Source organism: Podarcis cretensis (genome assembly GCF_951804945.1).
Source record: "Podarcis cretensis genome assembly, chromosome: 7".
Classification (NCBI taxonomy): domain Eukaryota; kingdom Metazoa; phylum Chordata; class Lepidosauria; order Squamata; family Lacertidae; genus Podarcis; species Podarcis cretensis.
In genome coordinates this window covers 28,132,479-28,157,601 of record NC_137176.1, presented here as the reverse complement: position 1 = coordinate 28,157,601, position 25,123 = coordinate 28,132,479, and the positions used below count along the sequence as shown (strand labels likewise).

At 44.4% G+C, this 25,123-nt stretch overlaps 1 protein-coding gene across 1 annotated transcript in view; it reads left to right on the top strand.

Annotated features, from left to right (window-relative positions):
* The first annotated feature begins 218 nt into the window (after positions 1-218).
* Positions 219-25,123, top strand: part of F13A1 (coagulation factor XIII A chain) — a 79,291-nt gene continuing 54,386 nt past the window's right edge. The window contains exons 1-3 of the mRNA XM_079984970.1: positions 219-347; positions 933-1,115; positions 11,202-11,390. Of these exons, the coding sequence (XP_079841096.1) occupies positions 956-1,115; positions 11,202-11,390 (349 nt within the window). The 5' untranslated portion in view covers positions 219-347; positions 933-955. The remainder of the gene's footprint in view (positions 348-932; positions 1,116-11,201; positions 11,391-25,123) is intronic.

Sequence of the window (25,123 nt, the reverse complement as noted above, 5' to 3'; positions counted from 1 at the left end):
GTTCTTTGTATTTTAGCATGGCCACACTCTTTTATTTCCCAGGCACACCCCTGAGGTTTGGGACTAATTTTTCCACTTGGGAGACATACCAAGGGATTTCCTACCAATTAATCTGAACATTCCTTTTCTGTGAAGGCAGGGCAGACTAGCAAGGGGGGAGAGCAAAGCAAGTCTCAGCTGCAGCTGCTGGTATCTGATGGAAGCTGTCCTGTTGCAGGCGTGAAGGGGAGGGAATGGAGGGGGTGGGTGGGGGAAGGTGGAGGCCATATATAGCAATTGCTCAAGGATATCTTACATCAGAGTTTGCTGTACTTGTGAAACGGAGGAGAATCTACACCAAACACAAGGTATCTCTCTTCTAGCTGACTGTATGCCTCCTGTTATTTAATTAATACTTGGCAAAATAAATTGCTTGGCTTGGGGCTTCAAAGTAGTTGAGCTGCTCTAATCCAAAGCATTTTGCAAGCAAGATGTTCAGGTTCTTTCTAGGAAGTGTGCTCTACACATGCGGATGTCTGTTCTATTAAGAGGGTAATTTCTAGTGAGTTGTACTATATGGGTGTGTGTGTTTTAGTTGGGAAGGATTATATGTCCAGGTAGACAAATTTTTCATTTCACCTTCCAAATGTCATTATTATTATTATTATTATTTAAAAAAATCTGTTGCATGGGATTTTTCCAAAAGTTTGGAATTTTCATTTCCCCCAGATGCTCCTCAAGTTTTAAAAATGTAGATATCCTTTCCAACTTTGCACCAGTCGCCAGAGGAACTTGGGGGAGTAATATTCTGACATTGGTCTGAAGCTGCTTTGTTTTTTGATATATTTTTGACATCCTCAAGAAACCCTCCTAACTTGGTGGCATCTCACAGTCGGCACACTGCTGCCTTGCTCACATTTCCCCTTTTATCTCCCTGCTTCCTCCCTTTCAAGAGGATATCAGAGACCGAGTTGCAATGACCGAGCCAATGGCCACAGAGAGGCAGAAGAAGAAAGGGCTTCCCACAGGTCCGAGTGGGAGAAGAGCTCTCCCACCCAATGTCTCCAACGCAGAAGAAGATGAAGTTCCTGAAATGGAGACGATCGGCTTGGTGCCGAGAGGATATAAGCTGCAAGGTATGGCAAGGAGCCTCAGAGTTTAGAAAGAGCAAAATGTGTTTCCCCTGGGACCTGCACCCAGGTTGGGCATGTTGCCAAATGTTGAGGTTCAGAGGTAATCCATTATTTTCCCAGAATGCATCTGAAAGAGGCTGTGGCTCGGTGGTAGAGCAACTGTTTTGCATGCAGAAGATCCCAGGTTTCATCCCTGGAATCTCAAGGGCTGGGAGAGACCCTGTCTAGATCAGCCCAGAGAGCCAACGCTTATAAATGTAGACAATACTGAGCTATGGCCTGCCTCAGTATATGGCATCTTCTTAAATTCCTAAAATGTGGGTTTATTTTGAATGAGTCATGACTTAATGCAGATGGGAAGATAAAGGATCCTACACCCTCAGGGCTTATCCTTCATTATACACCATTAGGCACCAGGCAAAAAATGTTCCTTTTTAACCAGGCCTTTGGTAGAGTTGACTGACATCCTATGCCTTTTTAAAATGTGGGGTTTTTTTTGGGGGGGGGGAGGTTATTGGGTTGTTGCTTTTATTTTGATTGTGTATTTTGTGGTTTTATATTTTGATTTTTTTTTCTGTGAACTGCCCTGAGACCTCCAGGTATAGGGTATATAAATTCAACTATTTATAAGTAAATAAATAAGTAAGTGGGACGAGGGTGGCACTGTGGGTTAAATCACAGAGCCTAGGGCTTGCCGAAGGTCAGCGGTTTGAATCCCCGTGAGCTCCCGTTGCTCGGTCCCTGCTCCTGAGAACCTAGCAGTTCGAAAGCACGTCAAAGTGCAAGTAGATAAATAGGTACCGCTTCAGCAGGAAGGTAAACTGTTCTGGTTCGCCAGAAGCGGCTTAGTCATGCTGGCCACATGACCCGGAAGCTGTACGCCGGCTCCCTTGGCCAATAAAGCGAGATGAGCACTGCAACCCCAGAGTTGGCCACGACTGGACCTAATGGTCGGGGTCCCTTTACGTAAGTAAGTAAGTAAGTAAGTAAGTAAGTAAGTAAGTAAGTAGCGTCCCTTTGAGGAGCATAACTAAAGGGATGGAGGATATTGATTTATTTTTATAATATTTCTTATATACACAAATGACCACCAGGGTGCTAGATTGGGCCCTGTGGTTTGGCACAAGGGACAAAGCTTATTAGCAAGTGGCAAGAAATTAACATTGCTTCCACTGATGTGAGATGGAGAGTACAGGTTGCCCTCCTGATTTTAATTAAAGGGTGGTCATTTACCATTTGGCTGCCTCTTGCAGTCTTACTACTGGGTGAACTTAGTGAAGGATGGCTATGCTACACCTCTGCTGTTGGCGGCAGTGCCAGTTCCTAGGAATCACAAGTGGGGAAAGCATTGTTACGCTCATGTCCTGCATGCAGGCTTTCCCGAAGCAGGGGGTTGGGCTAGATGACCCTTGGGATCTCTTCCAGCTCTACAATTCTATGATGCCGTGTGTTTGGCCACTGTGAGATCAAGCTGCTGGACTAGATGGGCCTTAGGCCTGGTCTAACAGCATTCTTCTGGTGGTCTTACAATTCAGGCAGATTTGAATGGGTTCAGAGAAATATAATCAATCAACCTTCTTAAAGACACATCTGTCCTGCTAGCACATCACACGAACCCAAAACCATGGTTTAGTCTTCTTCTTCTTTGGCGATCACTCGTAGCCGAGTAAGATTGTCTTCCATAAACACGGTTTTAACAATGAGTCCGTAAGTGACTGTGGAGGATCCACACATCCTTCCACAGTGGGGACATTGGTTTCCAGGTGGGAGTTGATCACGGTGTGGATTTGCCAAGCGTGCCTTGCGTCCTGAGTTCGAGTGTCTTCAAAGCCCATGACACCTTTGGTAAAGGCTGTTCTCCAATTGGAACACTCACAGGCAAGTGTTTCCCAATTGTTGATGTTTATACTACATTTTTAAAGATTTGGCCTGAGATAGTCTTTAAACCTCTAACGTGAAGGTGGCTTTGGGTTTATGGCAAGTTTGGCTTAGCGTGTTGTCCGAACCCGATCCACCTTAACCATGATCTGTAGCCAGTGTTTGCTCTATGGTTACAGTGAAGGAGAAGAGACCTTAACCGCAACCCCAGGTTCGGATGATATGGACATGCCGGGGAATTGGACCTGAGGCCACTCAGCTGGGACAGCAATGGCGTCTTAGTGGACTGTAAACTATGAAAGTCTATAGGCACCCACAAGGAAACAAAAGGGTTGGGGTGGGTTGGAGTTTCAGCATGGTGAAACTTGAGTTCTCACCTGATGTGAAACAGTCAGGCTGGATAGCTCAGTTGGCTAGAGCGTGGTGCTGATAATGCCAAGGTTGCAGGTTTGATCTCCATATGGGACAACTGCATTTCTCCGTATTGCGTGGGGTTGGACTAGATGATCCTCAGCGTCCCTTCCAACTCTACAATTTTATGATTCTATGATTTTGCAGAAACCTGAAGTCCAGGGTTAAGAACTAAAGGACAACGCATAGCCCTCTGCTCATGCCGCAGTGGGAGAAGGGGGGATTAAGGGTCCTCACTTCTTGCTGCAGGCTCTTCATGCTCCCGCAAAGGTATTATTGAAGGTCAGGGGACTTTTCCAAGTGGCATCCAATACAAAGGAAGGTCCAAACTACCTGCTTTCAAACAGGTGTCACAATCTCTCCTTTTTAATGAAGAAAAAGACAGCTGTGGGTCCCAGATCTGCTGAGGGTCAGGGTCCATGGCTGTTTTTTTCTTCGCAATAAAAGTCTTTAATTAAAAAGCGTGAGTCGTGTTTCACATGGCCTCAGCCCAGAGAGACTGCAGCAGGGGAAGGCAATGGGCAGAGCCTCCAAGTGTGCAAACAAACTCTTAAGTGCTCCACAAGCTTTTTGGGTTGCTGTTCCAAGTTTCTCCTTCATTGCTAGTCCATTAAAAATTGCAGGGTGTTGTAATAGCCTTATGAAGTCAGAAGCCTGTCCCCATGGTGTGCTGCATCTAAGCTAAGCCAGAACAGCTGCACATTGTGTCCCTGTGTCTCCACGCTTCCACTTCCTTCCTTTCCTTCTGCTTCACCCGTTTCCAATTTTAGGGACCGTTAGTCTGCTACACTGCAATGCATACTGCTTATGGACTGCAAATATCTATCTCTATATAATAAATAACAAATAATCTGCATATCATGATGATGGCCTTTTTCCTCTTTTACTTCTTCATTTCATCACCACCACATTAATAACCAGTGTTAAAAATAATAATTTTATTGGGGTTTTTTTTAAAAAAACAACAACAACATTCCAAAGCATAAGCAGTACAAAGAGAGAGAGAGAAATAAAGAAAGACACTTTAACCTCATCCCCCCCCCCGTACTGCAACTTTGGTTCACACACACAGAAGAAAAAAGCCATCACAATTTTACATATCTGCGTATATCAGCATAAGGAGAATTAAGGTAAGTTGTCACTAAATGAAAAGCAGGTGCCCAGAGAAGTGAAAATACGTCGATAATCATTAGAAGGGTGCGATCTGCATTTGAAAACTCTTCTCAGTTTTGCTTATGGGGCTGAAGTATTGACACCTCCCTCACAAATACACGTTACTCCTGTGTAAGTGTACTCCATTCAAATAAGATCTTCTGCTCTTGGGCTTCTGCATTTGGCCCTGGCATTTTGCCAGAGCTGGCATCGAGGATGCAGGAGGGAATTACTCCCGCCCCTGCCACCATCCTGGTAGAAATCCCCGTAGGGGTTTCCTCGCATAGATTATCAACACTCTTGTCGTGGGGGGGGGGCGACGTTGTTGTAAATTGGCTGCTGGCATGCGTACAAGGGAGCAAGGGGAGCAGATGGTCCCGGCGTGAAGAATCGGTGGGGGTGTGATTGCGAGGAGAATCAGCTGCCCTGGAGATGGGGAATATGAGGGAGGGCTGGGCCACTGGGGACGCTGAGCTGAACGCATCCCTGACTTGCTCCGTGACCTCCTGGCTTCCCGCCCCGCCCCCTCCCGTCAGGAGGGAGTTAACATTTCAAGGTGAGGTGGCTCATGGACTCCCAGGGTCACATACTCGGAGCTGTGATGAATTTATTAGACAGCGGTGCTGATTGATTCCATGCCTTGCAAAAACTTTTGCTGGTGTTTCTCTTGGAGGCAGGTTGAGATGTTAACATGAGACATAGGGCTGCTGCCAGAACTGGAGTCCTCCTTCCCCTCCTCCGTAGCACACAGTACATAGGAAGTCTCTAATCACAATCACAATCACAATCACAATCACAATCACAATCACAATCACAATCACAATCACAATAACAATATTACAGTGGTACCTTGGGTTAAGAACTTAATTTGTTCCGGAGGTCCATTCTTAACCTGAAACTGTTCTTAACCTGAAGAACCACTTTAGCTATTGGGGCCTCCTGCTGCCGCCGTGCCGCCGGAGCCCGATTTCTGTTCTTATCCTGAAGCAAAGTTCTTAACCTGAAGCACTATTTCTGGGTTAGCGGAGTGTGTAACCTGAAGCGTATGTAACCTGAAGCGTATGTAACCCAAGATACCACTGTATTATTATTATTATTTCTACCCTGCCCATCTGCCTGGGTTTCCCCAGCCACTCTGGGCGGCTCCCAACAGATTAAAAAAACAGAATAAAACTTCAAACCTTAAAAACTTCCCTAAACAGGGAACGCCTTCAGATGTCTTCTGAAAGTCAGATAGTTGTTTTTCCTTGACATCTGATGGGAGGGCGATCCACAGGGTGGGCACCTTCACCGTGAAGGCCCTCTGCCTGGTTCCCTGTAACCTCACATCTCGCAGTGAGGGACTTTTAGAAGACATCTGAAGGCAGCCCTGTTTAGGAAAGTTTTTAATGTTTTATCATGTTTTTAATATTCTGTTGGGAGCCACCCAGAGTGGCTGGGGAAATCCAGCCAGATGGGCGGGGTATAAATAATAAATTAATATTATATCCTTCTAGGTTCACTTTGAGTCTATCATTGCAGACCTGATCCTGATCCCCCCTAGCACAGCGGCATGGTGGAGAAGAGCCCAAGCAGGGATAATCATATATAGCTACACCTTCTTCCTGTCAAGACACAAAGGGGCATGATCTCACAGAGTTCTCTCTAGCAAGTTCACAGGAAAGCTCTGTGAGCCTCAGCCCTTTCTGGCAAAACATGAATTGTTGATTTGACTGCATTTGACATCCTACAGATACTTGGCTCGCTAAATAAATAGCCTGACCTGGCATGAGAAACTGCAGTTCCTGTGACCCCACTGAAATCATTGGGACTTCCTCCCAAGTACTTGTGCATAGCGCCAGCGTGGTGTAGTGGTTAAGAGCAGTGGACTCGTAATCTGGTGAACGGGGTTTGATTCCCCGCTCCTGCACATGCAGCTGCTGGGTGACCTTGGGCTAGTCACACTTCTCTGAAGTCTCTCAGCCCCACTCACCTCACAGAGTGCTTGTTGTGGGGGAGGAAGGGAAAGGAGAATGTGAGCCGCTTTGAGACTCCTTAAAGGGAGTGAAAGGCGGGATATCAAATCCAAACTCTTTTCTCCTCCTCCTCCTCCTCCTCCTCCTCCTCCTCCTCCTCCTCCTCCTTCTTCTTCTTCATAGGAGTGCAGCCCTAGTATAATAAACTGAGGGGTTTTTTTAAGCCCAAGGAACTTAAAAATCAATTCATACCCTGATCTAGGCAGCAGAATGAAGTTCAAATCATACTTTTAACGGTGTGGAAACGGTCAGCCGGGAATAGGTGTTATGGAGCTGAAACCAGCTTTCAAACATGGTTTTATGATGATGATACCACATGATTAATCCTCCGGGAACCTATCAGCGTGGCTTTCTCTAGTCGGCCCAAGGACAAGCCTTATTAGAGCATTCCCGTAATTGGAAGCAGCATACAGGGCAGTATATTTTCTCAGGGCAGCCACAGGGCTCTTTTGTTTGACATTACAATAAGGGCGCTCAGCTGTTGCATTAAAATTTGATTTGGAGGTAGTGGGGATTGCCTTCAGTATGCATTACGGGCCTTCAAAGAGGCTGCATCATTCATGAGGCCTCATTTACGTCCCGTAAGGTCAGGAGTCAGATGTTCAGAAGTCGAGAATGGGAAATTCAAATGACTTGACTGGAGAGGGGCTGCCATTAATAAGGGCTGTATAATTGCCTGCACGGTGAGCATGTTTACTGGTATTCCCCTTCGCTATTAAGTACCTCCCCTCCACGCCAATGTATTTAGATAATAGTTGTTCATGCAGAGAACTGTCCTTGCCTACCATAAATACTGACAGGAAACTTGCTTCTCCAAGAACCAAGATGGCACCAGCCACACAGAAGAGGGAGTGAGCAGTAGGCTCAAAGTTTGGCAAATCATTAGAAAAATCCCTTAGGTAGCAGGTGTGTGTGTGTGGAATCCAGGACAACTCAAAGAGAATTGAGTGTTTTCAGTGGGCACAAACTGCCGACGGAGGGCTTGTCCACACTTTTGCTTGTGTGTGCTACTTTACCCAGGGGAAACCTGCAATTTACCACTGACTCAGAACAAATGTCAATGGGTTTTTCCTGCAGATTTAAGTTTCTTCTGGTTCAGTGGTAAACAGTGGATTTTCCTGGGTAATAATAATTTTATTATTTATACCCCACCCATCTGGCTGGGCTGCCCCAGCCACTCTGGGCAGCTAGGACAAAAATAAAATAAAACCCAGAAAGCATGGGACAAGCAGAAAACCTCTTGGACCCATGCTTGGGAAAACAGAACTCAGTGGGAGAGGGAATGGAACAAGGTATCTTGAGGAAGGCAAGACTGGCCGGAACTCTGAACAGGAGCACTCTGCTCTGCAGCACTTTATTGCAGTTCACAGCTGAAGCTTCTAAATCCAATTCATCGTCCTGAGATCCATCCAGTTTTGGGAATCTAGAGCAGCAATAGGGCTGGGCTCCTGGGTTCGTAAGCAAAAGTGAGCTCATTGACATGAAATGGTGCCTTTTACGCTTAAAGCGTTGATGGTAATGTTGAGCAGACTTCATGTCTCTCAAGAGCCTTTCTCCAGTTTTCTAACAGAAATCTCTTAACTGAACATAACAACAACAAAAACAAAGAAACAATGCAATGCTATACACATCCTGAGTTGAACAGACAGTGGTGATAGCTAGAAAAGTCACACAATCAAAGCAAGGAGCATTGAAAGAATAATGCAGTCAGGCTTCTAAAACCAAGTCAGTCTGTAAATAGTGGAAGTTTCAAAACTTAGTAATCTGAAAACTCTCTCATTAAGGAATCTCTCTCCCCCACCCCCAGCCACCATTTCGCAGACCCCAGAATCACCCTTAGTTTATGTGGCATCTCTTTTGCTTCCTGCCCAATCGTTAAAGCAAAATGTAAAAAATACATATTTTGGGGAGGCTCAATCCTAACAGAAAGCAGCCTGGTCCTCTGCTGACAAGTCTCAACTGCCCTTTAATGAAACTTCATCCAAACACTTGTACAGTATTCCATGGGAATTTCAAGTACTGCTTATATGGCTTTAGTTTCCTTCCCACCCCAACCCCCTGCCAAATCATGAGGTCTAGAAACATGCTGGATGCTCAGCATCCCTTAGCAGCTACTAGATTTTGCCTCAAAAATCACAGGACAACCCTTTGGGCGAACATTTCTGGACTCCTTATCTAAATAAAAATTGCTAAAACAGATTGTTCAAGACTGAACTGGTTACATTATAGAAGGATGCTAATCCTAAATTAAAAGCCATCTCCTAGCATCCATTAAGCAAAGGGTCACTTTAACCAGCATTGTGTCTAGAGCCAATATCATAAAAACAGCAATGTGTTGTTGATTTCATCTTCATTCCAGTGCCATATTTGTTGTGAAATTAAAAACAGATATCAAAAAAGCAGCCAATTTGCATCATGTGCTAAACTTGAAGCACCCTTAGAGTAGACTCCAAAAAGAAAAGCAACCCCTATTCTGTCACGCAACAGATATTGATGCAATATCCTTTTGAGCAGGGATTTGGGAGGTAATGACAAATATGATAATACAATCTATTGAGTCCTGTTTCTGAATGCTAATCACTGTAGAGCAGCTGGGGGGGAAAACACCTCCTTCCCCAGTACATAGAATCTCTACATTACACAGCCTGTAGGGAATTGAGCTTGTCTGGAGTTTCCAAGTCGTACTGGTAATCCCAGTGACATGCATTATCTGATGAAGCACGGCTCTGCCCAATACATAATGAATGGCAGGCGGTAGAGAACTGGCGAGAAAGCTCCAGCCCACAGGCAAAATTAGACCTGATAGGGCTTAAACAAAAAACAAAAAAAGCTGTGTGCCTAATAGCTCCTGCACCATGAGCTGGCATTCAGTAGCACTTGCAAACGTCACAAGGACCTGGAAGACCTGAATTGGTTGTCAAAGGCCTGAATTCAAGCTGCCACTTTGCTTGTGCATGAGCCATGCCCCCCTAGTACTCCTATTCTTCTCTGACTTCTGATCTTTGGAAAGGAAAGAGGGAAAGTTTGAACCTATATAGCTCAGGACTGCTGCCTCTCATATCGACATGCACAATGATGAACTCTGCCTTTTGAACTCCTTCTCAGGAGCCACATCTGTGTTGGTGTAAGACGGGGCCTTTTTGGTTGTGGCACTCCATCCTTTGAGCATTTCCCCAGGCAAGTGTGCCTGAGGCCAATACTGAAGAACATAAGAAATGTCTTGTTGGACCAGGCCAAATGTCTATCTAGTCCAACATTCTGTTTGCTCATCGGCTAACCAGATGCCTCCGGGTAGCCCATGAGTAGGTCATGAAAACACATGACCCCCAACAGCTGGTTTTCAGAGGCACACTGCCTCTGATACCAGAGTTAATAGACAGCTGGTAGCCATTGATATGATAGCCATATCTTATATGAAAAAGCCTTATCCTCCTTGTGCCTTTGTTTTTTGTTTTTTTTAAAATAATTTTTTATTGAGATTTTAAAGGTTACAAAAAAAAGAAGAAAAACATCAATTTAAAAAGTGAAAAAATAGAAAAACAGAACAATACATCAAAAAGCAAGAAACAAAAAGAAGAAAAAACATATCAAACCTTTGCATAACTTACTTTCATTTGCTTACTTCCTTGACTTCCTCACACCTCCCTTTTTTGTATTCTAATTCAATTTAGATTTTTCAGCAAATCCTTCCCAGCTTTCTTCTTATTCTAATAATTTATCTTAATATACTATAATTTCCCATTCTCCTCTTTCACCAATTAACTATCCATTTTTACTTAATCCTTTATATCATTTCTGCTAATACCACATTATTTCATTCCAGCATCCTTCTAACATTCCTTGATTTTACAATATTTCTGTAAATAAACTTTAAATTTCTTCCAGTCTTCTTCAACCAACCTCCTTGTGCCTTTGAGGGACCAGGTGAATGTTTGCCTAGGCTCTTTAGATCATTTGCATGGTAACGCTGGATCATTTGCATGGTAATGCCTGCTGCTCAATGAGCTTAATCTTTATATTGTTGTTGTTAGAATTTATTTACCACCCTTTACCTGGGGGTCTCAGGGCGGTTCACAGAATAAAATCAAGATAGAAAACCACAAAATACATAATAAAAATAAAAACAACAACCCAATAGCCTCCCCCCCAAAAAACCCCCCACACATTTTAAAAAGGCATAGGATGTAAATCAGATCAACCAAAGGCCTGGTTAAAAAGGAATGTTTTTGTCTGGCACTTAAATGTGTACAATGAAGGCGCCAGGCAAACTTCCCTGGGGAGAGCATTCCACAGACAGGGAGCCACTGCAGAGAAGGCCCGTTCTCATGTTGCCACCCTCTGGACTTCTCGAGGAGGAGGCATATAAAGGAGGACCTCAGAAGATGATCTCAGGGTCCAGGTAGGTTCATATGGAAAGAAGCGGTCCTTGAGGCATTGTGGTCCTTGAGTTTGATTTAATTTATGATTGTCCTGCAAGTGGGTTTTTTAAATTTTTACTTTAAAGAATTAAAAGGCAGTGTCTGAAATTTGTGAGATTAAATGGTAAAGGGAAAGGAAGTAATTCTGGGATGGGACCCAAGTGACAAGAAGGAACTAAAAATGCCATGTTGGTCATCTCTTTGTGCACCTGCAGATGTTCTGGAAGTGCAGGACGTCCATTTGTTCAACCGTGAAGATGACATTAATAAGAGAGAACACCACACGGAGCGATACTACAACCTCAAGCTGATTGTGCGCCGAGGGCAGCCCTTCCACATCCAACTCTCATTCAACCGCCCATACAATCCAGAAAAGGACCATTTCTGGATTGAGTACATTATAGGTAAGTGTCAAATGGTGATGTTCACCACCACCCTTCTCTTCACTGGATTATTATACTAGATGGGGGGGGGGGATGGATGAGATGGGAGTGGAGGAGGGTGTCCTTACAGATAGCAAAGACTGCTAGGTATCTAGAAGATATTGGTCTTTGCTTTGAAAAGCAAAAAATAAAGCAAAAACAAATTATTTCTCAGCACTTCAAACTGGGGTGGGTGGGACTGTGTATCTACATTTGAAATGAGCCATGGCAGGAGACAGAGAACGTTGTGTAATTTGCTTATTTATTAAATTTGTATACCGCCCTTCGTCTGTAGATCTCAGGGTAGTTTACAGCATAATAATACGAGATTAAAAACACAAAATACATAAAGGTTTGTCCAGGGAGAAATGAGTGGAGTGAGTTCCAACACAAATGAACTGCAGCCTCTGTAAATCAGTTGTTAACGCCTCACCTTTCCTAAACACTATGGGGAGGAAGGGAATAAAATGGCTTGGTTTTAGACATAGCCATAGCGTTTAGCGTTACAAGAGCGAACACCCTACATTTCATGTGAGGAGGATACCAAAGGCTTCCACTTTCTGTTTAGAGCTAACCACAGTTCCCTGTGCCATCCAGGAACAGGAAAGTTCATATGAAGAACCCTTTTGATAGCCAGAGATGAGTCAGGTTGGGGTAATAAGGAAGGTTAAAAGAAGGTCAGGGGATTCAGACACGGAAATGACTTGCCTTGTGTGGGAGGAACAGAAAGAAAATGCTGGATCATCTCTTGAATTTTCACGATTAGTCGAGGGCCCCAGCTAGCCTTGGATATTCCAAAAAGGCTTTTGCTGTTTCAGATCATCCTTCTGCCTGTCAAAGTAGTGGTCCCATCTTAGGCAGGCAGCCGAGAGAGAGAGCGAGAGCGGAGAGCAGGGGGTGATGCATGGGCTAATCATATAATCATTGATTTTAGGGTCAGATTTCAAACCTTCCTGATCCTGTTATAAAATAGAAAAACCTTCTCTTTGGAAAGTGCCTCTCCACGGGGGAGTCCTGCTGACTAATCCCAAAGAAAATAGCAAATCGCATTCCCTGCCCATCAAATCTCATTTTAATAAGGTGCCCTGAAAGAGGATGAGCTTGGACCTCTTCAGAAAATGCAAATGGACACTCATTGCAAGATATGCTTGCCAGCTGGCATCTGTTTGCTCACAGGGAATGATGAATGGCCAAATCCTAGGTGATGCTTGCATTAGATCTGGCACTGGGTTCAGGGGATTCAATTATGCATATGCAGCCAGTTCCTGGCTGGCTGGCATGTATTTGGATCAGCTCTGCCCTCAACAAAGGGTCTCTCTCTCTCTCTCATCACAATGGCACACAGCAAAGCTAAGTTGCACAGAGCCTTGGAGCATGTACAGAGTTCCAGCCAGACCGAGCATCTCAGTAACATCAGTAACATGAGCACCTGGTAATCATTAGTGTACTGATCTAAAGACTGAAGTTCCATTTAACTATCATGGATTATTGCCATTTTAAAAAAGCTATCCTCCATGAACTGTCACAATTTTTAAAGCCATCCAAGCTAGTGGCTATTGCTACATCTTTTTGGTAACGAGTTCTGTGCATTTTTATTGTACAAAGAAATAGTCCTTTTCTTCTTTGGTCGGTTCAGAACATGCTGCATGTTGCATCGATTACTTGCTGATTACTCAATGCTTGATTCGTAATGGAAGAACAGTCTGCTTATGAAAAACATTTGTGCTGTGTTAAAGTTGCTGTTGACTAATAAGCTAATTCTGTGTGCTGCAGTTACCTATATAGGGCAGTATTCAACCACATTTTACCTAGAGTAAATCCACTGAAATTAACGTTACATTTGCATTCTCTTCCTGCATCTGAATGCCTGCGAACTACTGAGTCCATGACATTTGTGGCAAATTTACTATTCAGTCTACATGACTTACTGATGCAAATCTTTCTCCACAGCTGTCTCCCCTACTGTTATAAACTCTTTGAGAATTATTTTTGATTTGACATTTAATTTGTCTTCCTAGGAACTAGCTGTATTTTTGCATTTGTATTATTGACTGCCCCCCCCCCTTTCTGTTGCTGCACAATAATCGTGTAGCCATTTATTAAATCTGCTAGTTAGGAATTAGCATGCATTTAGCTTTTTCATTTCTATATGGTGAACAGGTGTGCCTTTTCAGGTTTTCCTTTCAGGTTCTTTTTCATTTGGAAGGAAGGATAGTCCATGTATGTTTGGATAAAATGCATTGTCAATTAAATAATACAGACGGAGTCGAGAGAGAAAAGAAACTCCAATAAGACTTTACTGAGGAAGACTGAATAAAAACAGTGTATAACTTGAGGAGAATGAAACAGAGAGGTTTTGTCTTTCTTACTTGTACATATCAGGGAGACATTCAACTAAACATACAGAGGGAAACTCCCTCAGAAGTATCTAGCCAATCAGAGCACATGCCACCTCACGAAAGATTGTGCATTGGCCTAGGTGCTAAGCAACACCTCCATCCCGCTTCTTGGCTAGGTGACATACTGATAACAGAAGTAATCCTTAAACTATAAACTGAATGACCGCTGCTGTTTCAACAAAAGGAGGTTGAATCTTGTATTAGAGAAAACCCAATACATAATTGGGTTTTCACCATGAATTCCTTGGTGAACTACCCATCACATTCCATTCTTCCCTATTCCTTTTCAGGGCTCAGATCTGGTAACTTGAGTCACCACCAAACAGCTGCTAAATATGGGTGGGAGACATGGTGTGCTCTGCTGCTTTGCAGGAATGGAGAGAAGTTGGAGGCATGGAGACACTGATCCCACCTGCCATGTTCTCCTTGCAATCTGTAGGACTCACAGCAGAGATAAGAAACCTATAGCCCTCGTGGTCTAGTTGAACCACACTCCCCTCATCCCTGACCATTGGCTGTGCTGGGTGAGACTGAAGGGAGTGGAAGACCAGCAACATCTGGAGGACCAGAAATCTCCCATCTCTGATATGCAATTTAGCCTCATCCCTTGGACACTCTTATTCCAGTGCATACCTTACCCTCCTGCTGTTGGGCACAGAGCATACAGATCCCTGTCTGTTGAGTATATCCATAGTAGGCAATGTTGTGTCAGTTCCATATCCTTACTGAAAATATAAGTCCTCCTAATAATGGCTTGTTCAAAAGGCAGCTAAAAGATCACATCAATCTCCCCTTTTATTGCGTCTTCCTGGGTCCGACATTAAATCTGTTGATAAATTTATACGCCACCTCCTTGCATTAATGATCTTTTTCCGTGGACGGCTGTAAATCTTCGGATCCATTTGACCTCTGCCAAACTGGCTTCTTAAAATCCATACATATTGGTCTAAACGCCCTAAACACTTTTGTTATAAGCCAATTGACTGATATACATAACAGCATCCATAAAAGAGCTCTTGGGTTAAAGTCGGCATTTTCTTGGCTCCTGTATTCCTGTAAATCCATGGATTCTTGGACAAAGATAACTTTGTCTTTCTCTTCTTCCCTCTGGTACTCAGTCTTGTTGCTCTTGATAACTGTGCAGTCACAGCTATAAAGAAAAGGTGAGGACAGACCTATCTGGGCTGGGTGGAATAAGAATTCTCTACCACAGCAGTGGGCTGAAGGCGGGGATGTGAGACGGCAGCATTTTTATTTACTCCTTAATATTTGTCATAGAATCCAGAATGCGGCAGCTAGACTGGTGACTGGGAGTGGCCGCTGGGGCCATATAACACTGGTCCTGAGAGATCTGCATTGGCTCCCAGTACTTTTCCAAGCACAATTCAAAGTGTTGGCGCTGACCTTCAAAGCCCTAAATGGCCTCGGTCCTCTATACCTGAAGGAGCGTCTCCACCCCCATTGTCCAGCCCGTACACTGAGGTCCAGCGCCGAGGGCCTTCTCGGTAGTGGCGTCTGCCCTGTGGAACGCCCTCCCAGCAGATGTCAAGGAAGTAAGCAGCTATCCTATTTTTAAAAGACATCTGAAGGCAGCCCTGTTTAGGGAAGTTTTTAATATTTAATGCTGTATTGTTTTTAACACTCAATTGGGAGCTGCCCAGAGTGGCTGGGGCAACTCAGCTAGATAGGCAGGGTACAAATAATAAATTATTATTATTATTATTATTATTATTATTATTATTATTATTGAATCATAGAACTCTAGAGTTAGAAGGTACCATAAGGATCATCTAGTTCAACCCCCTGCTGTTCAGGAATATGCAGCTTTCCCATATGGGGACTGAACCTGCAAACTTGGTGTTATCAGCACCACGTTCTAACTGACCGATCTATCCATGACTCACATGAATCACTGTTTCAGTTCCACCTAGTATTTCCTCATCTTGCTGATCAGCATGGCAAAATTGCATAACTTACGTAATTTGCATTGTAATTATGATATTCCACCCCATGCAAAAGGCCGTCCGTTTCACTGCAAAGGAATTCCCGTGCAAGTGGAGAGGAATAGCAATCCATTGCATATTGTTTGTGGACTGAAAGTGGACTTCTGGTTCAAAACATCTGGAGAGCACCACTGGTGGTGGAAAGGTGGTGGTGAGGGCGGTCCACCTCGGGTGCCATCCCTGAGAGGGGGTGACATCGCCGCACCCCCCCCCGGGACACTCGCCTCGCCCCCGGGTGCACAGCATGGGCTTTGCTCCTGGTGCCAGAGCAGCTAGCTCCGCCTCTGGAGACCACTAGAATGGCAAATACTAATAGCTGTTTGACACCATGATTCAGAGCAATTGTGACAGCGATTTCTGTACACTTTGACAAAACTGAGAGAGCTGTGATTGTGCCAGGGGAGGATCAGTTTCAGGTCTTCAACCTATCACCTGTTGCTGAGAATTATAGGTACAGCTGCTACAGGCATTGTGTATACTTTGGTTTACTTCTCTGGTTTTATTTGTGGAATTAACTGGGTCTTTTCTCTTAAGAGAAGGGTGGGAAACTGCAGACCCCCCAAGTGTTCCTGTTTTCCAGGGACAATCCCAGATTTACAGAAGCCATCCCGGTTTCTGATTTGATCCCAGTTTTCCTTAGGATGTCTCAGTTTTCCTTAGGATGTCCCAATTTTCTTCAGAGAAATGTTGAAGGGTATGGAGTTATGCGACCCCATAAGACAAGGAGATAAGTAACTATACAACCTTTAGAAGACATCTGAAGGCAGCCCTATACATGGAAGTTTTTAAATGTTTAATATTTTATTATGTTTTTATATATGTTGGAAGCTGCCCAGAGTGGCTGGGGCAACCCAGTCAGATTAGCGGGATATAAATAATAAATTGATGAAGATGGAGATGATGATGGAATAGGACATCCTTACAGTGGACCCTCTGGATATGAACTTAATTCATTCCAGGGTCCTCAGGTACCCTGAAAACTCTGAAACATGAGGCGCTGCTTCTGCACATGCGCACAGTGTGATAGAGCGCTTCTGTGCATGCGCAGGCGGTGTGCAGAGCGTTTCTGCACATGTGCATGCAGCAAAATCTGGAAGTATGCACTTCTGGGTTTGCTGCGTTCGCAACCCGAAAGTTATGTTACACGAAGGTAACGTAACCCGAGGGTCTACTGTATTTTCATCAGAGAAATCGGAGGATATGGAACTGGATAAGACCGGTGGGTCAGATCCTTATCTGCCTTACCCAGCTTCTGCCCCTGTGGGCCACACTTTACAAGTGAGTGGGTGGCTCACATGTCACGCACCTGATATCATAAGGACATCAGCTGACATGGGACTTTTGTCGGGACTTCAAAGCACGTCACCAAAAGCCCTGCACAACTCTGAAGCACCGACAATCACCTGGTTGCCTTGACTTCAAGGCGTCATGAAGGACTCTTTGCAAGGAATCATAGAAGCCTAGAGTTGGGACCACGAGGATCATCTAGTCCAAACCCCTGAAGTGCAGGAATCTTTTGTCCAACATGGGGCTCAAACCCCAGACCCTGAGATTAAGAAGTTTGCAAAAAGCATTGTGCTGTGCTTTGAAGGCCTGCCGGCCAGCTGATAAATAATGCTTCGGAGAACCCTTCTGACCCAGCCCAGCTGACTTTTTACCTTCCAACACTGGACGTCATATTTGATGTTAGGTGCTTGGCAAGTGGGTGTGGCTTGGCAGAAATGGCCTATTAAGGTCCAATAAGGAGGCCCAGCATGCCCCATGGCCAGAGGTTCTCCACTCCTGTATTCATAGTACCACCAGAGGGTGGCAGCATGAGAACTGGCCTTCTCTGCAGTGGCTCCCTGTCTGTGGAATACTCTCCCCAGGGAAGTTCGCCTGGCACCTTCATTATATACATTTAGGTGCCGGAAAAAACGTTCCTTTTTAACCAGGCCTTTGGTTGATCTTAATGACATCCAGCACCCTTTTAGAATGTGGCTTGGGAGGTGGTGGTTATTGGGTTGCTGCTTTTGGTTTGATTTTATATGTCGTGCTCTTGTTGTGAACTGCCCTGAGACCTCCAGGTATAGGGCAGTGTATAAGTTGAATGAATAAATAAATAAATAAATAAATAAATAAATAAATAATATTCAAAATGAATTTTGGTGATGCCCCCTACTCTTGTCCTCCTTGTAACATACCCTCCCAATATTTATCTGATGAAAACAGGGATATGCTATTCAACAACAACAACAACAACAACAACTTTACAACTTACACCCTACTAATCTGACTGGGTTGCCCCAGCCTTTCTGGGCAGCTTCCAACACACACACACACACACACACACACACACACACCCCCCATAATAAAACATTTTTAAAAACACCCTTCTCTATACAGGGCTGCCTTCAGATGGCTCAGGGGTCAGATAACTCCATACCTTCCAACATTTATAACTCTTGGCTATTTATAACCCTGTCACCATTATTATATTTCCTGGGTGTGCCTGGAAGCCAGTGATACGAATGAAGGGTCAAATAAATAATTAAATAAAGAGAGGGAGAGAGCCCTGTCCTTGTTATCTATCTGATCTGTGGTGGCAGCTGGCGGCGGGGGGGGGGAGGAGGGGCGAACACCTTCTGCATTCAAAAATACTGCTTGAAGGGATGGAGAGGAATATCTGGAATGGGAAGCAGCAACCAGGAAGCCAGTATACAGCTGTTGTTTTGAGGCTTGCTTGCTCCCTCTGCTGGTTGCATGCAGCCAGGCACCCTTGGTTGCTGAGTTTGCTGTGCACAAAGGCTTGGATTTGAGATGGATGAGATTGAGGATGATGTAATCGGAACCTTGTTGCCGGCAGATGGTAGCAGCACCGCTATCCCTTTTCTTCATAGGTTCTGAAGGGTTTTTTGTTTTTGGTACTGCTTCATATAAGCCTGCAAGCTTCACCAGCAGGGATGTAAGAAATGTGTGCGTGTATTTTGCCCTGTTCAGGAGGTGATTACTCTGCTGTACCAATGCTCAGGCAGGGATTTGTTATTTATTTGTTTATTTGTTTATTTATTTCATTAAATAAATACCGCCCTTCATCCGTAGATCTCAGGGCAGTTCGCAATATAAAAATACAAGATAAAAACTCAAAACGCATAATAAAAACAATGGCAACGACAAAAGCCACAAACCAACAACGCCCCTCCACGAGAGCCAGTGTGGTGTAATGGTTAAGAGTGGTTGACTCGTACTCTGGTGAACCGGGTTCGCTTCCCCACTCCTCCATATGCAGCTGCTGGGTGACCTTGGGCTAGTCACACTTCTCTGGAGTCTCTCAGCCCCACTCACCTCACAGAGTGTTTGTTGTGGGGCAGGAAGGGAAAGGAGATTGTTAGCCGCTTTGAGACTCCTTAGGGTAGTGATAAAGTGGGATATCAAATCCAAACTCTTCTTCTTCCTCCTCCTCCTCCCACTCCCACAAACACATTTAAATGGATATAGAATGTTAACCAGCCCAAGGCCTGGTTGAAGAGGAATGATTTTGCCTGGCACCTAAAGGTGTACAATGAAGGTGCCAGGCAAGCCTCCCTGGGGAGAGCATTCAACAAATGGGGAGCCACTGCAGAAAAGGCCCGTTCTTATGTTGCCACCCTCCAAACCTCTCGTGGAGGAGTCACACAAAGAAGGGCCGCAGAAGATTATCTCAGGGTACAGGTAGGTTCTTTATGTGAACCTACCTGTACCCTGAGATACCTTGAAGTATTGCGGTCCTAAGCCGCTTAAAGCTTTATAGGTCAAAACCAGCACTCTGAATTGGACCCAGAAGCTAATCAGCAGTCAGTGCAGTTGGGTCAGGATCGGTGTAAAGTGCTCAAGCCATCTTGTTTTGGTGATCAAACTGACTCCTGAATTCTGCACCAGCTGAAGTTTCTGAACCACCTTCAGAGACAGCCCTACATAGAACACATTGCATTAATCTAGCTTAACTAGATAGCAGAAGTTAGGCTATCCCTGTCCAGATAGGGGTGCAGCTGGGCCACCAGCCAAAGCTGATGGAAGGCACTCTGTGCCACTGAGGCCACTTGAGCCTCAAGTAACAGCAAAGGATACAGAAGTACCACCAAGCCATGTTTGCTCCTTCAGAAGGAGTGTAAGAGCAAGAGCAGGCAACCTCCCAGCCATCTGGGCTAGGGAACCGCCCACTAACAGCGCCTCAGTCTTATCTGGATTGAGGTTCAATTTGTTGGCTCTCATCCAGTCCATGATCAAGGATGAAGACTTGTCTCTGCTGCCCCCAGAGGGCAGGAGGACTAGATCTAATGGTCTTCAGTTGCAGGCAAGTAGATTCTGGTTAAACATAAGGAGAAACGTGTTGATGGTAAGAGTGGAGGCAATTACCTAGGGATTGTTGGAGGATGGATGGCAGCTAACAGATTGAGGTTGAATCCTGACAAGACAGAAGTACTGTTTTGGGGGGATAGGCGGTGGGCAGGTGTGGAGGACTCCCTGGTCCTGAATGGGGTAAGTGTACTCCTGAAGGACTAGGTGCACAGCCTGGGAGTCATTCTGGACTCACAGCTGTCTATGGAGGTGCAGGTCAATTCTGTGTCCAGAGCAGCTGTTTATCAGCTCCAACTGGTACGCAGGCTGAGACTCTACCTGCCTGCGGACTGCCTCGCCAGAGCGGTGCATGCTCTAGTTATCTCTCGCTTGGACTACTGCAATGTGCTCTGTGTGGGGCTACCTTTGAAGGTGACCCGGAAACTACAACTAATCCAGAATGCGGCAGCTAGACTGATTACTGGGAGCAGCCGTCGAGACTACATAATATCGGTCTTGAAAGACCTACACTGGCTCCCAGTACGTTTCCGAGCACAATTCAAAGTGTTGGTGCTTACCTTTAAAGCCCTAAATGGCCTCCATCCAGTATACCTGAAGGAGCGTCTCCAGCCCCATCATTCTGCCCGGACACTGAGGTCCAGTGCTGAAGGCCTTCTGCCGGTTCCCTCGCTGCGAGAAGCCAAGTTACAGGGAACCAGGCAGAGGGCCTTCTCAGTAGGCCTCCCTGTGGAACAGATGTCAAAGAGAAAAACAACTACCAGACTTTTAGAAGATACCTGAAGGCAGCCCTGTTTAGGGAAACTTTTAATGTTTAATAGACTATTGTATTTTAATATTCTGTTGGAAGCCGCCCAGAGTGGCTGGGGAAACTCAGCCAGATGGGCGGAGTATAAATAATAAATAAATAAATAAATAAATAAATAAATAAATAAATAAATAAATTATTATTATTATTATTATTATTATTTGTTTTCTTTGTTGGAGGTCTCTGAGCAGCCATCTCTGTGGGGTGACATGGCTATGGATTTTCTGCCTCAAGCAGGGGAGGTGGTCTGGAATACTGCCAAGGTTCCTTCCAAATCTAGGATTCATTAATAGTTGCAGTAGAATGGTTGTTCTGTTACACGATGTGATCATGCTTTGTGTTGAACAGGTTCCAAAGTAGCATCAGTGTCTTCCGAATTGTATTTATGCAAGGTGCCTTGGAGATCCATCTGGTTCAAAAGTTAGGGTAGATATAAAAATCTTGATGGAAACTGGGAATAGAAGAGAATTTTGTCCAGTCTGTGTTGTAAAACAAACCGACCCAATTCACACCTTCCAGGCTACTACATCAATGCGAAAACCATTCTCCTTTTGATTTTGCACTTCTCAAATTTGGTGAAATATTTCTCAGTTCAGTGCACCAAAATGCATTCCTCTTTTAGAAGAAAATGTGTTTAGGAATGTGTATATTAAGATACTCTATGTGTTAGATTGCCATCAATGCTGGAGGGATGGAGTCAATCTATGGTTTTAAAGGCTGTTGCTTGTTTAATGGGGTTTTATCTGTGATAGTACATTATTGAGATACAGAAATTACTGTTTTAAATTGACTAGTTTATTATGTTGCATCCCAACAAGGTATTGGTTTTTTTGAGGAAGGCCATGTTAAAAATATTTTAAGTGAATAAATGTACACAAAACTATCATCTTGATCTACACATGTAGTTTGAGTTCAGCATTCACTGGATGCAAATAGTAGCCTAAAGATCAATGAACAAATGATGATGAAAAGCTTGAATCAAGAAGCCCTAATTATGCAAGGCTCTCTCTTTTTTTACGTTCAGCTTGATTCGGCTTCAAATTACCCCGTTTCTAAATATAAATGTCAAAGATTAAAGCAACCAAAAGGGGCTGTGATAACAAGCTGCATAAACAAACTTTTCAGATACGCTTGTGCTTTAAATCTGTTTCATTTTTGTGGTACTGAATACTGAGCAGGCACTTTGCAGTTTTAAATTGTTCCCACAACCCTCAAGTACCAGATATTTATCTGTGTATTTGCTCAATGCCATCAAGGCGCATGGCGTCTTACAGAGTGCATGAGGAAGTTGTCTACCCCAAGGAGCTTCCAGTCATCTCAAATTTGACCGGAGGAAATAGTGGAAGGGGACAGGAAGAAGACAGGAGTAAGCACAGAAAAAAGGTGTGATCCAATTACAAGTGTTTAGGCTTTTGCTGTAGCAAGGAGGTGGGAGTTAGGAGGTTGAGTGAAAGTCTTCATGATACAGGTGGGACCTGAGAGGTGTGGCAACATGCAGGAAGGGAGGCAGGTCCTCCACTGCAGGTGGTTGGACTCGATGAGTCTTGGGACCCTTCCAACTCTACAGCTCCGTGATACAGGGCAACAGGAGCGAATGGGCAGAGGTGTTTTTTCCTGGACTACTACTACTACTACTACTATTATTATTATTATTATTATTATTATTATTATTATTATTTGTCTTTGTTGGAGGTCTCTGAGCAGCCATCTCTGTGGGGTGACATGGCTCTGGTTTTTCTGCCTCAAGCAGGGGAGGTGGCCTGGAATACTGCCAAGGTTCTTTCCAAATCTAGGATTCATTAATAGTTGCAGTAGAATGGTTGTTCTGTTACACGATGTGATCACGATTTGTGTTGAACAGGTTCCAAAGTAGCATCAGTGTCTTTCGAATTGTATTTATGCAAGGTGCCTTGGAGATCCATCCGGTTCAAAAGTTAGGATAGATATAAATCTTGATGGAAACTGGGAATAGAAGAGAATTTTGTCCAGTCTGTGGATCACTGGACATGCTGGGTGGGGCTGATGGGAGTTGTAGTCCAGAAGCATGTGGAGGAGGCCATGCTGATTATCCCTAGACCATGCTAATTATCCCTACGTCTCATATTGATGTCTGTTGTCCTTGAATGCATGCATGCTTCCTAACAAGTCCATAAGTTAAAAATATGAACTATGAAAGAGAAATCCAATGCATTCCTCACCCACAAAAGGGGGACATTAGCGAGGCCTCTTTCTTCTTCCAAATATGCAGGTTCAGCAAGTTGATTTTTTTCTTGGCATTTCACTTTCTTTAGTAGTTGGGTTTTCTTCTGGGCTTGGCTTGCTATTATACTGTAGAGCAGAGCTGAAGCTGAGCCCCTACTGTAGAGAGAGGAAAGGTCAGGCCCAGCCACCGTTCAAAGAACGAGTCGGCATTCAACTTGCTGATCCCATTGTTAGCTGCCACCGGCCTCTCATCTTGGTTGCCTCTTTAGCATCTCCCTCTCCACCTGATTCCCTTTGAAGCCCCCTTTTAAAGCGTCCTTTGCTATATCTTCCCAAATGCGCTATTGATTTGGCTTTTCTTTCTTGTGTTGCTTCTTTTGAAGGCCTCTTTCTTCTTCCATAGGGCCCAAATATTCTGGGTTAGATGGAAGGTTTCCTGAGTTGTGTCAACCAAGGCCACAGGAACCAAAATATAAACTAGAATTGCACAGGAGATTAAAGTAGAAGAACCCTGTCAATAGAGATAAATCCAGGGCTTTATAGGGGCTGTATCTAATCTCTAGATACACCACGTTCAGTGCCAAAGTTCAGGTCCCAAAAATGTATTTCTGCAATTATATCTCCTGCTAAACCAGGAACATATCCCTGTCTTTGCACCTTTCCTGAGCACAGTAGTTCCTACTTTACAGGAATATGCGGAGTGGGACAATTCTGGGGTATTGGAACCTGCATTATACCAAGTTAGGTCCATGTAGCTCAGCATAATCCAAGGGTGATGAACCTTTGGCCCTTCAAATGTTGTTAGACTACAACTTCCATAATCCCTGGTCATAATACCTGCACCTAGTTCATCCCACCCCCAAGTGCAGGTCACCTGAGCAGCAAACTACACTGCTGCCATTGGCCAGGCTGCCTGGGACTGATTGTAGCTAGTGTCCATCAACATCTGGAATACCACAGGTCCTCCACCCTATACAAGTTGGTAATCATGGGAGGGCAACATGCCCACCTGCTCAATTTATATGGGCGGGTGATGTTTGTAGCTAATATTAGGGAAGAGCCTACTTTGCTGGCTATTTTCAGATAGTGCCCATTGGTAGCAAATCCTAACATTTGTAGAATTTAATATTGAGGCCTGGAACTTTTCTATGACTAGGGCAGGGTGGCAAATTCTCTCTTTTTTTCCCTACTGAGGGCTGCATATGCTTGGGGGCAATCTGTGGGTGGGTGAAATGCCAGAGCAAAACATCGGTCAGATCCACCCCTTTCCTCCCTCCCTCTCTCTCTCTCTCTGTCTCTCTCTCTCTCTCATTCTGACACCCCCTTCTCGCTTTCTGGGCCAATCTACACCGTGCTTTTAAAACACATACAACACACATTTAAAGCACATGACCTCCACCTCAGAAGGAGCTGTTGTTTCCCATTACACAGATACAAGACCTAGCACCCTTAACAAACAAAAGTTCCCAAGAATCTTTGGTATCAGTCATGTGCTTTAAATATGCATTGGATATGCTTTAAACGTATGGTATGGATCTGCCATGGAGAGCCAGTGTGGTGTAGTGGTTAAGAGTGGTAGACTCGTAATCTGGTGAACGGGGTTCAGATCCCCGCTCCTCCACATGCAGTTGATGGGTGACCTTGGGCTAGTCACACTTCTCTGAAGTATCTCAGCCCCACTCACCTCACAGAGTGTTTGTTGTGCGGAGGAAGGGAAAGGAGAATGTTAGCCGCTTTGAGACTCCTTCGGGTAGTGATAAAGCGGGATATCAAATCCAAACTACTACTACTATTACTACTACTACTACTACTATTCTTCTTCTTCTTCTTCTTCTTCTTCTTCTTCTTCTTCTTCTTCCTCCTCCTCCTCCTCCTCCTCCTCCTCCTCCTCTTCTGCCAGGCTCTTTCTAATGCCCCTTTTCTCTCCCCACCTAGCAGGCTGCCTGAGGAGGGACACATCACTCTTGTCAAAAGTCTGAACTGATTGCT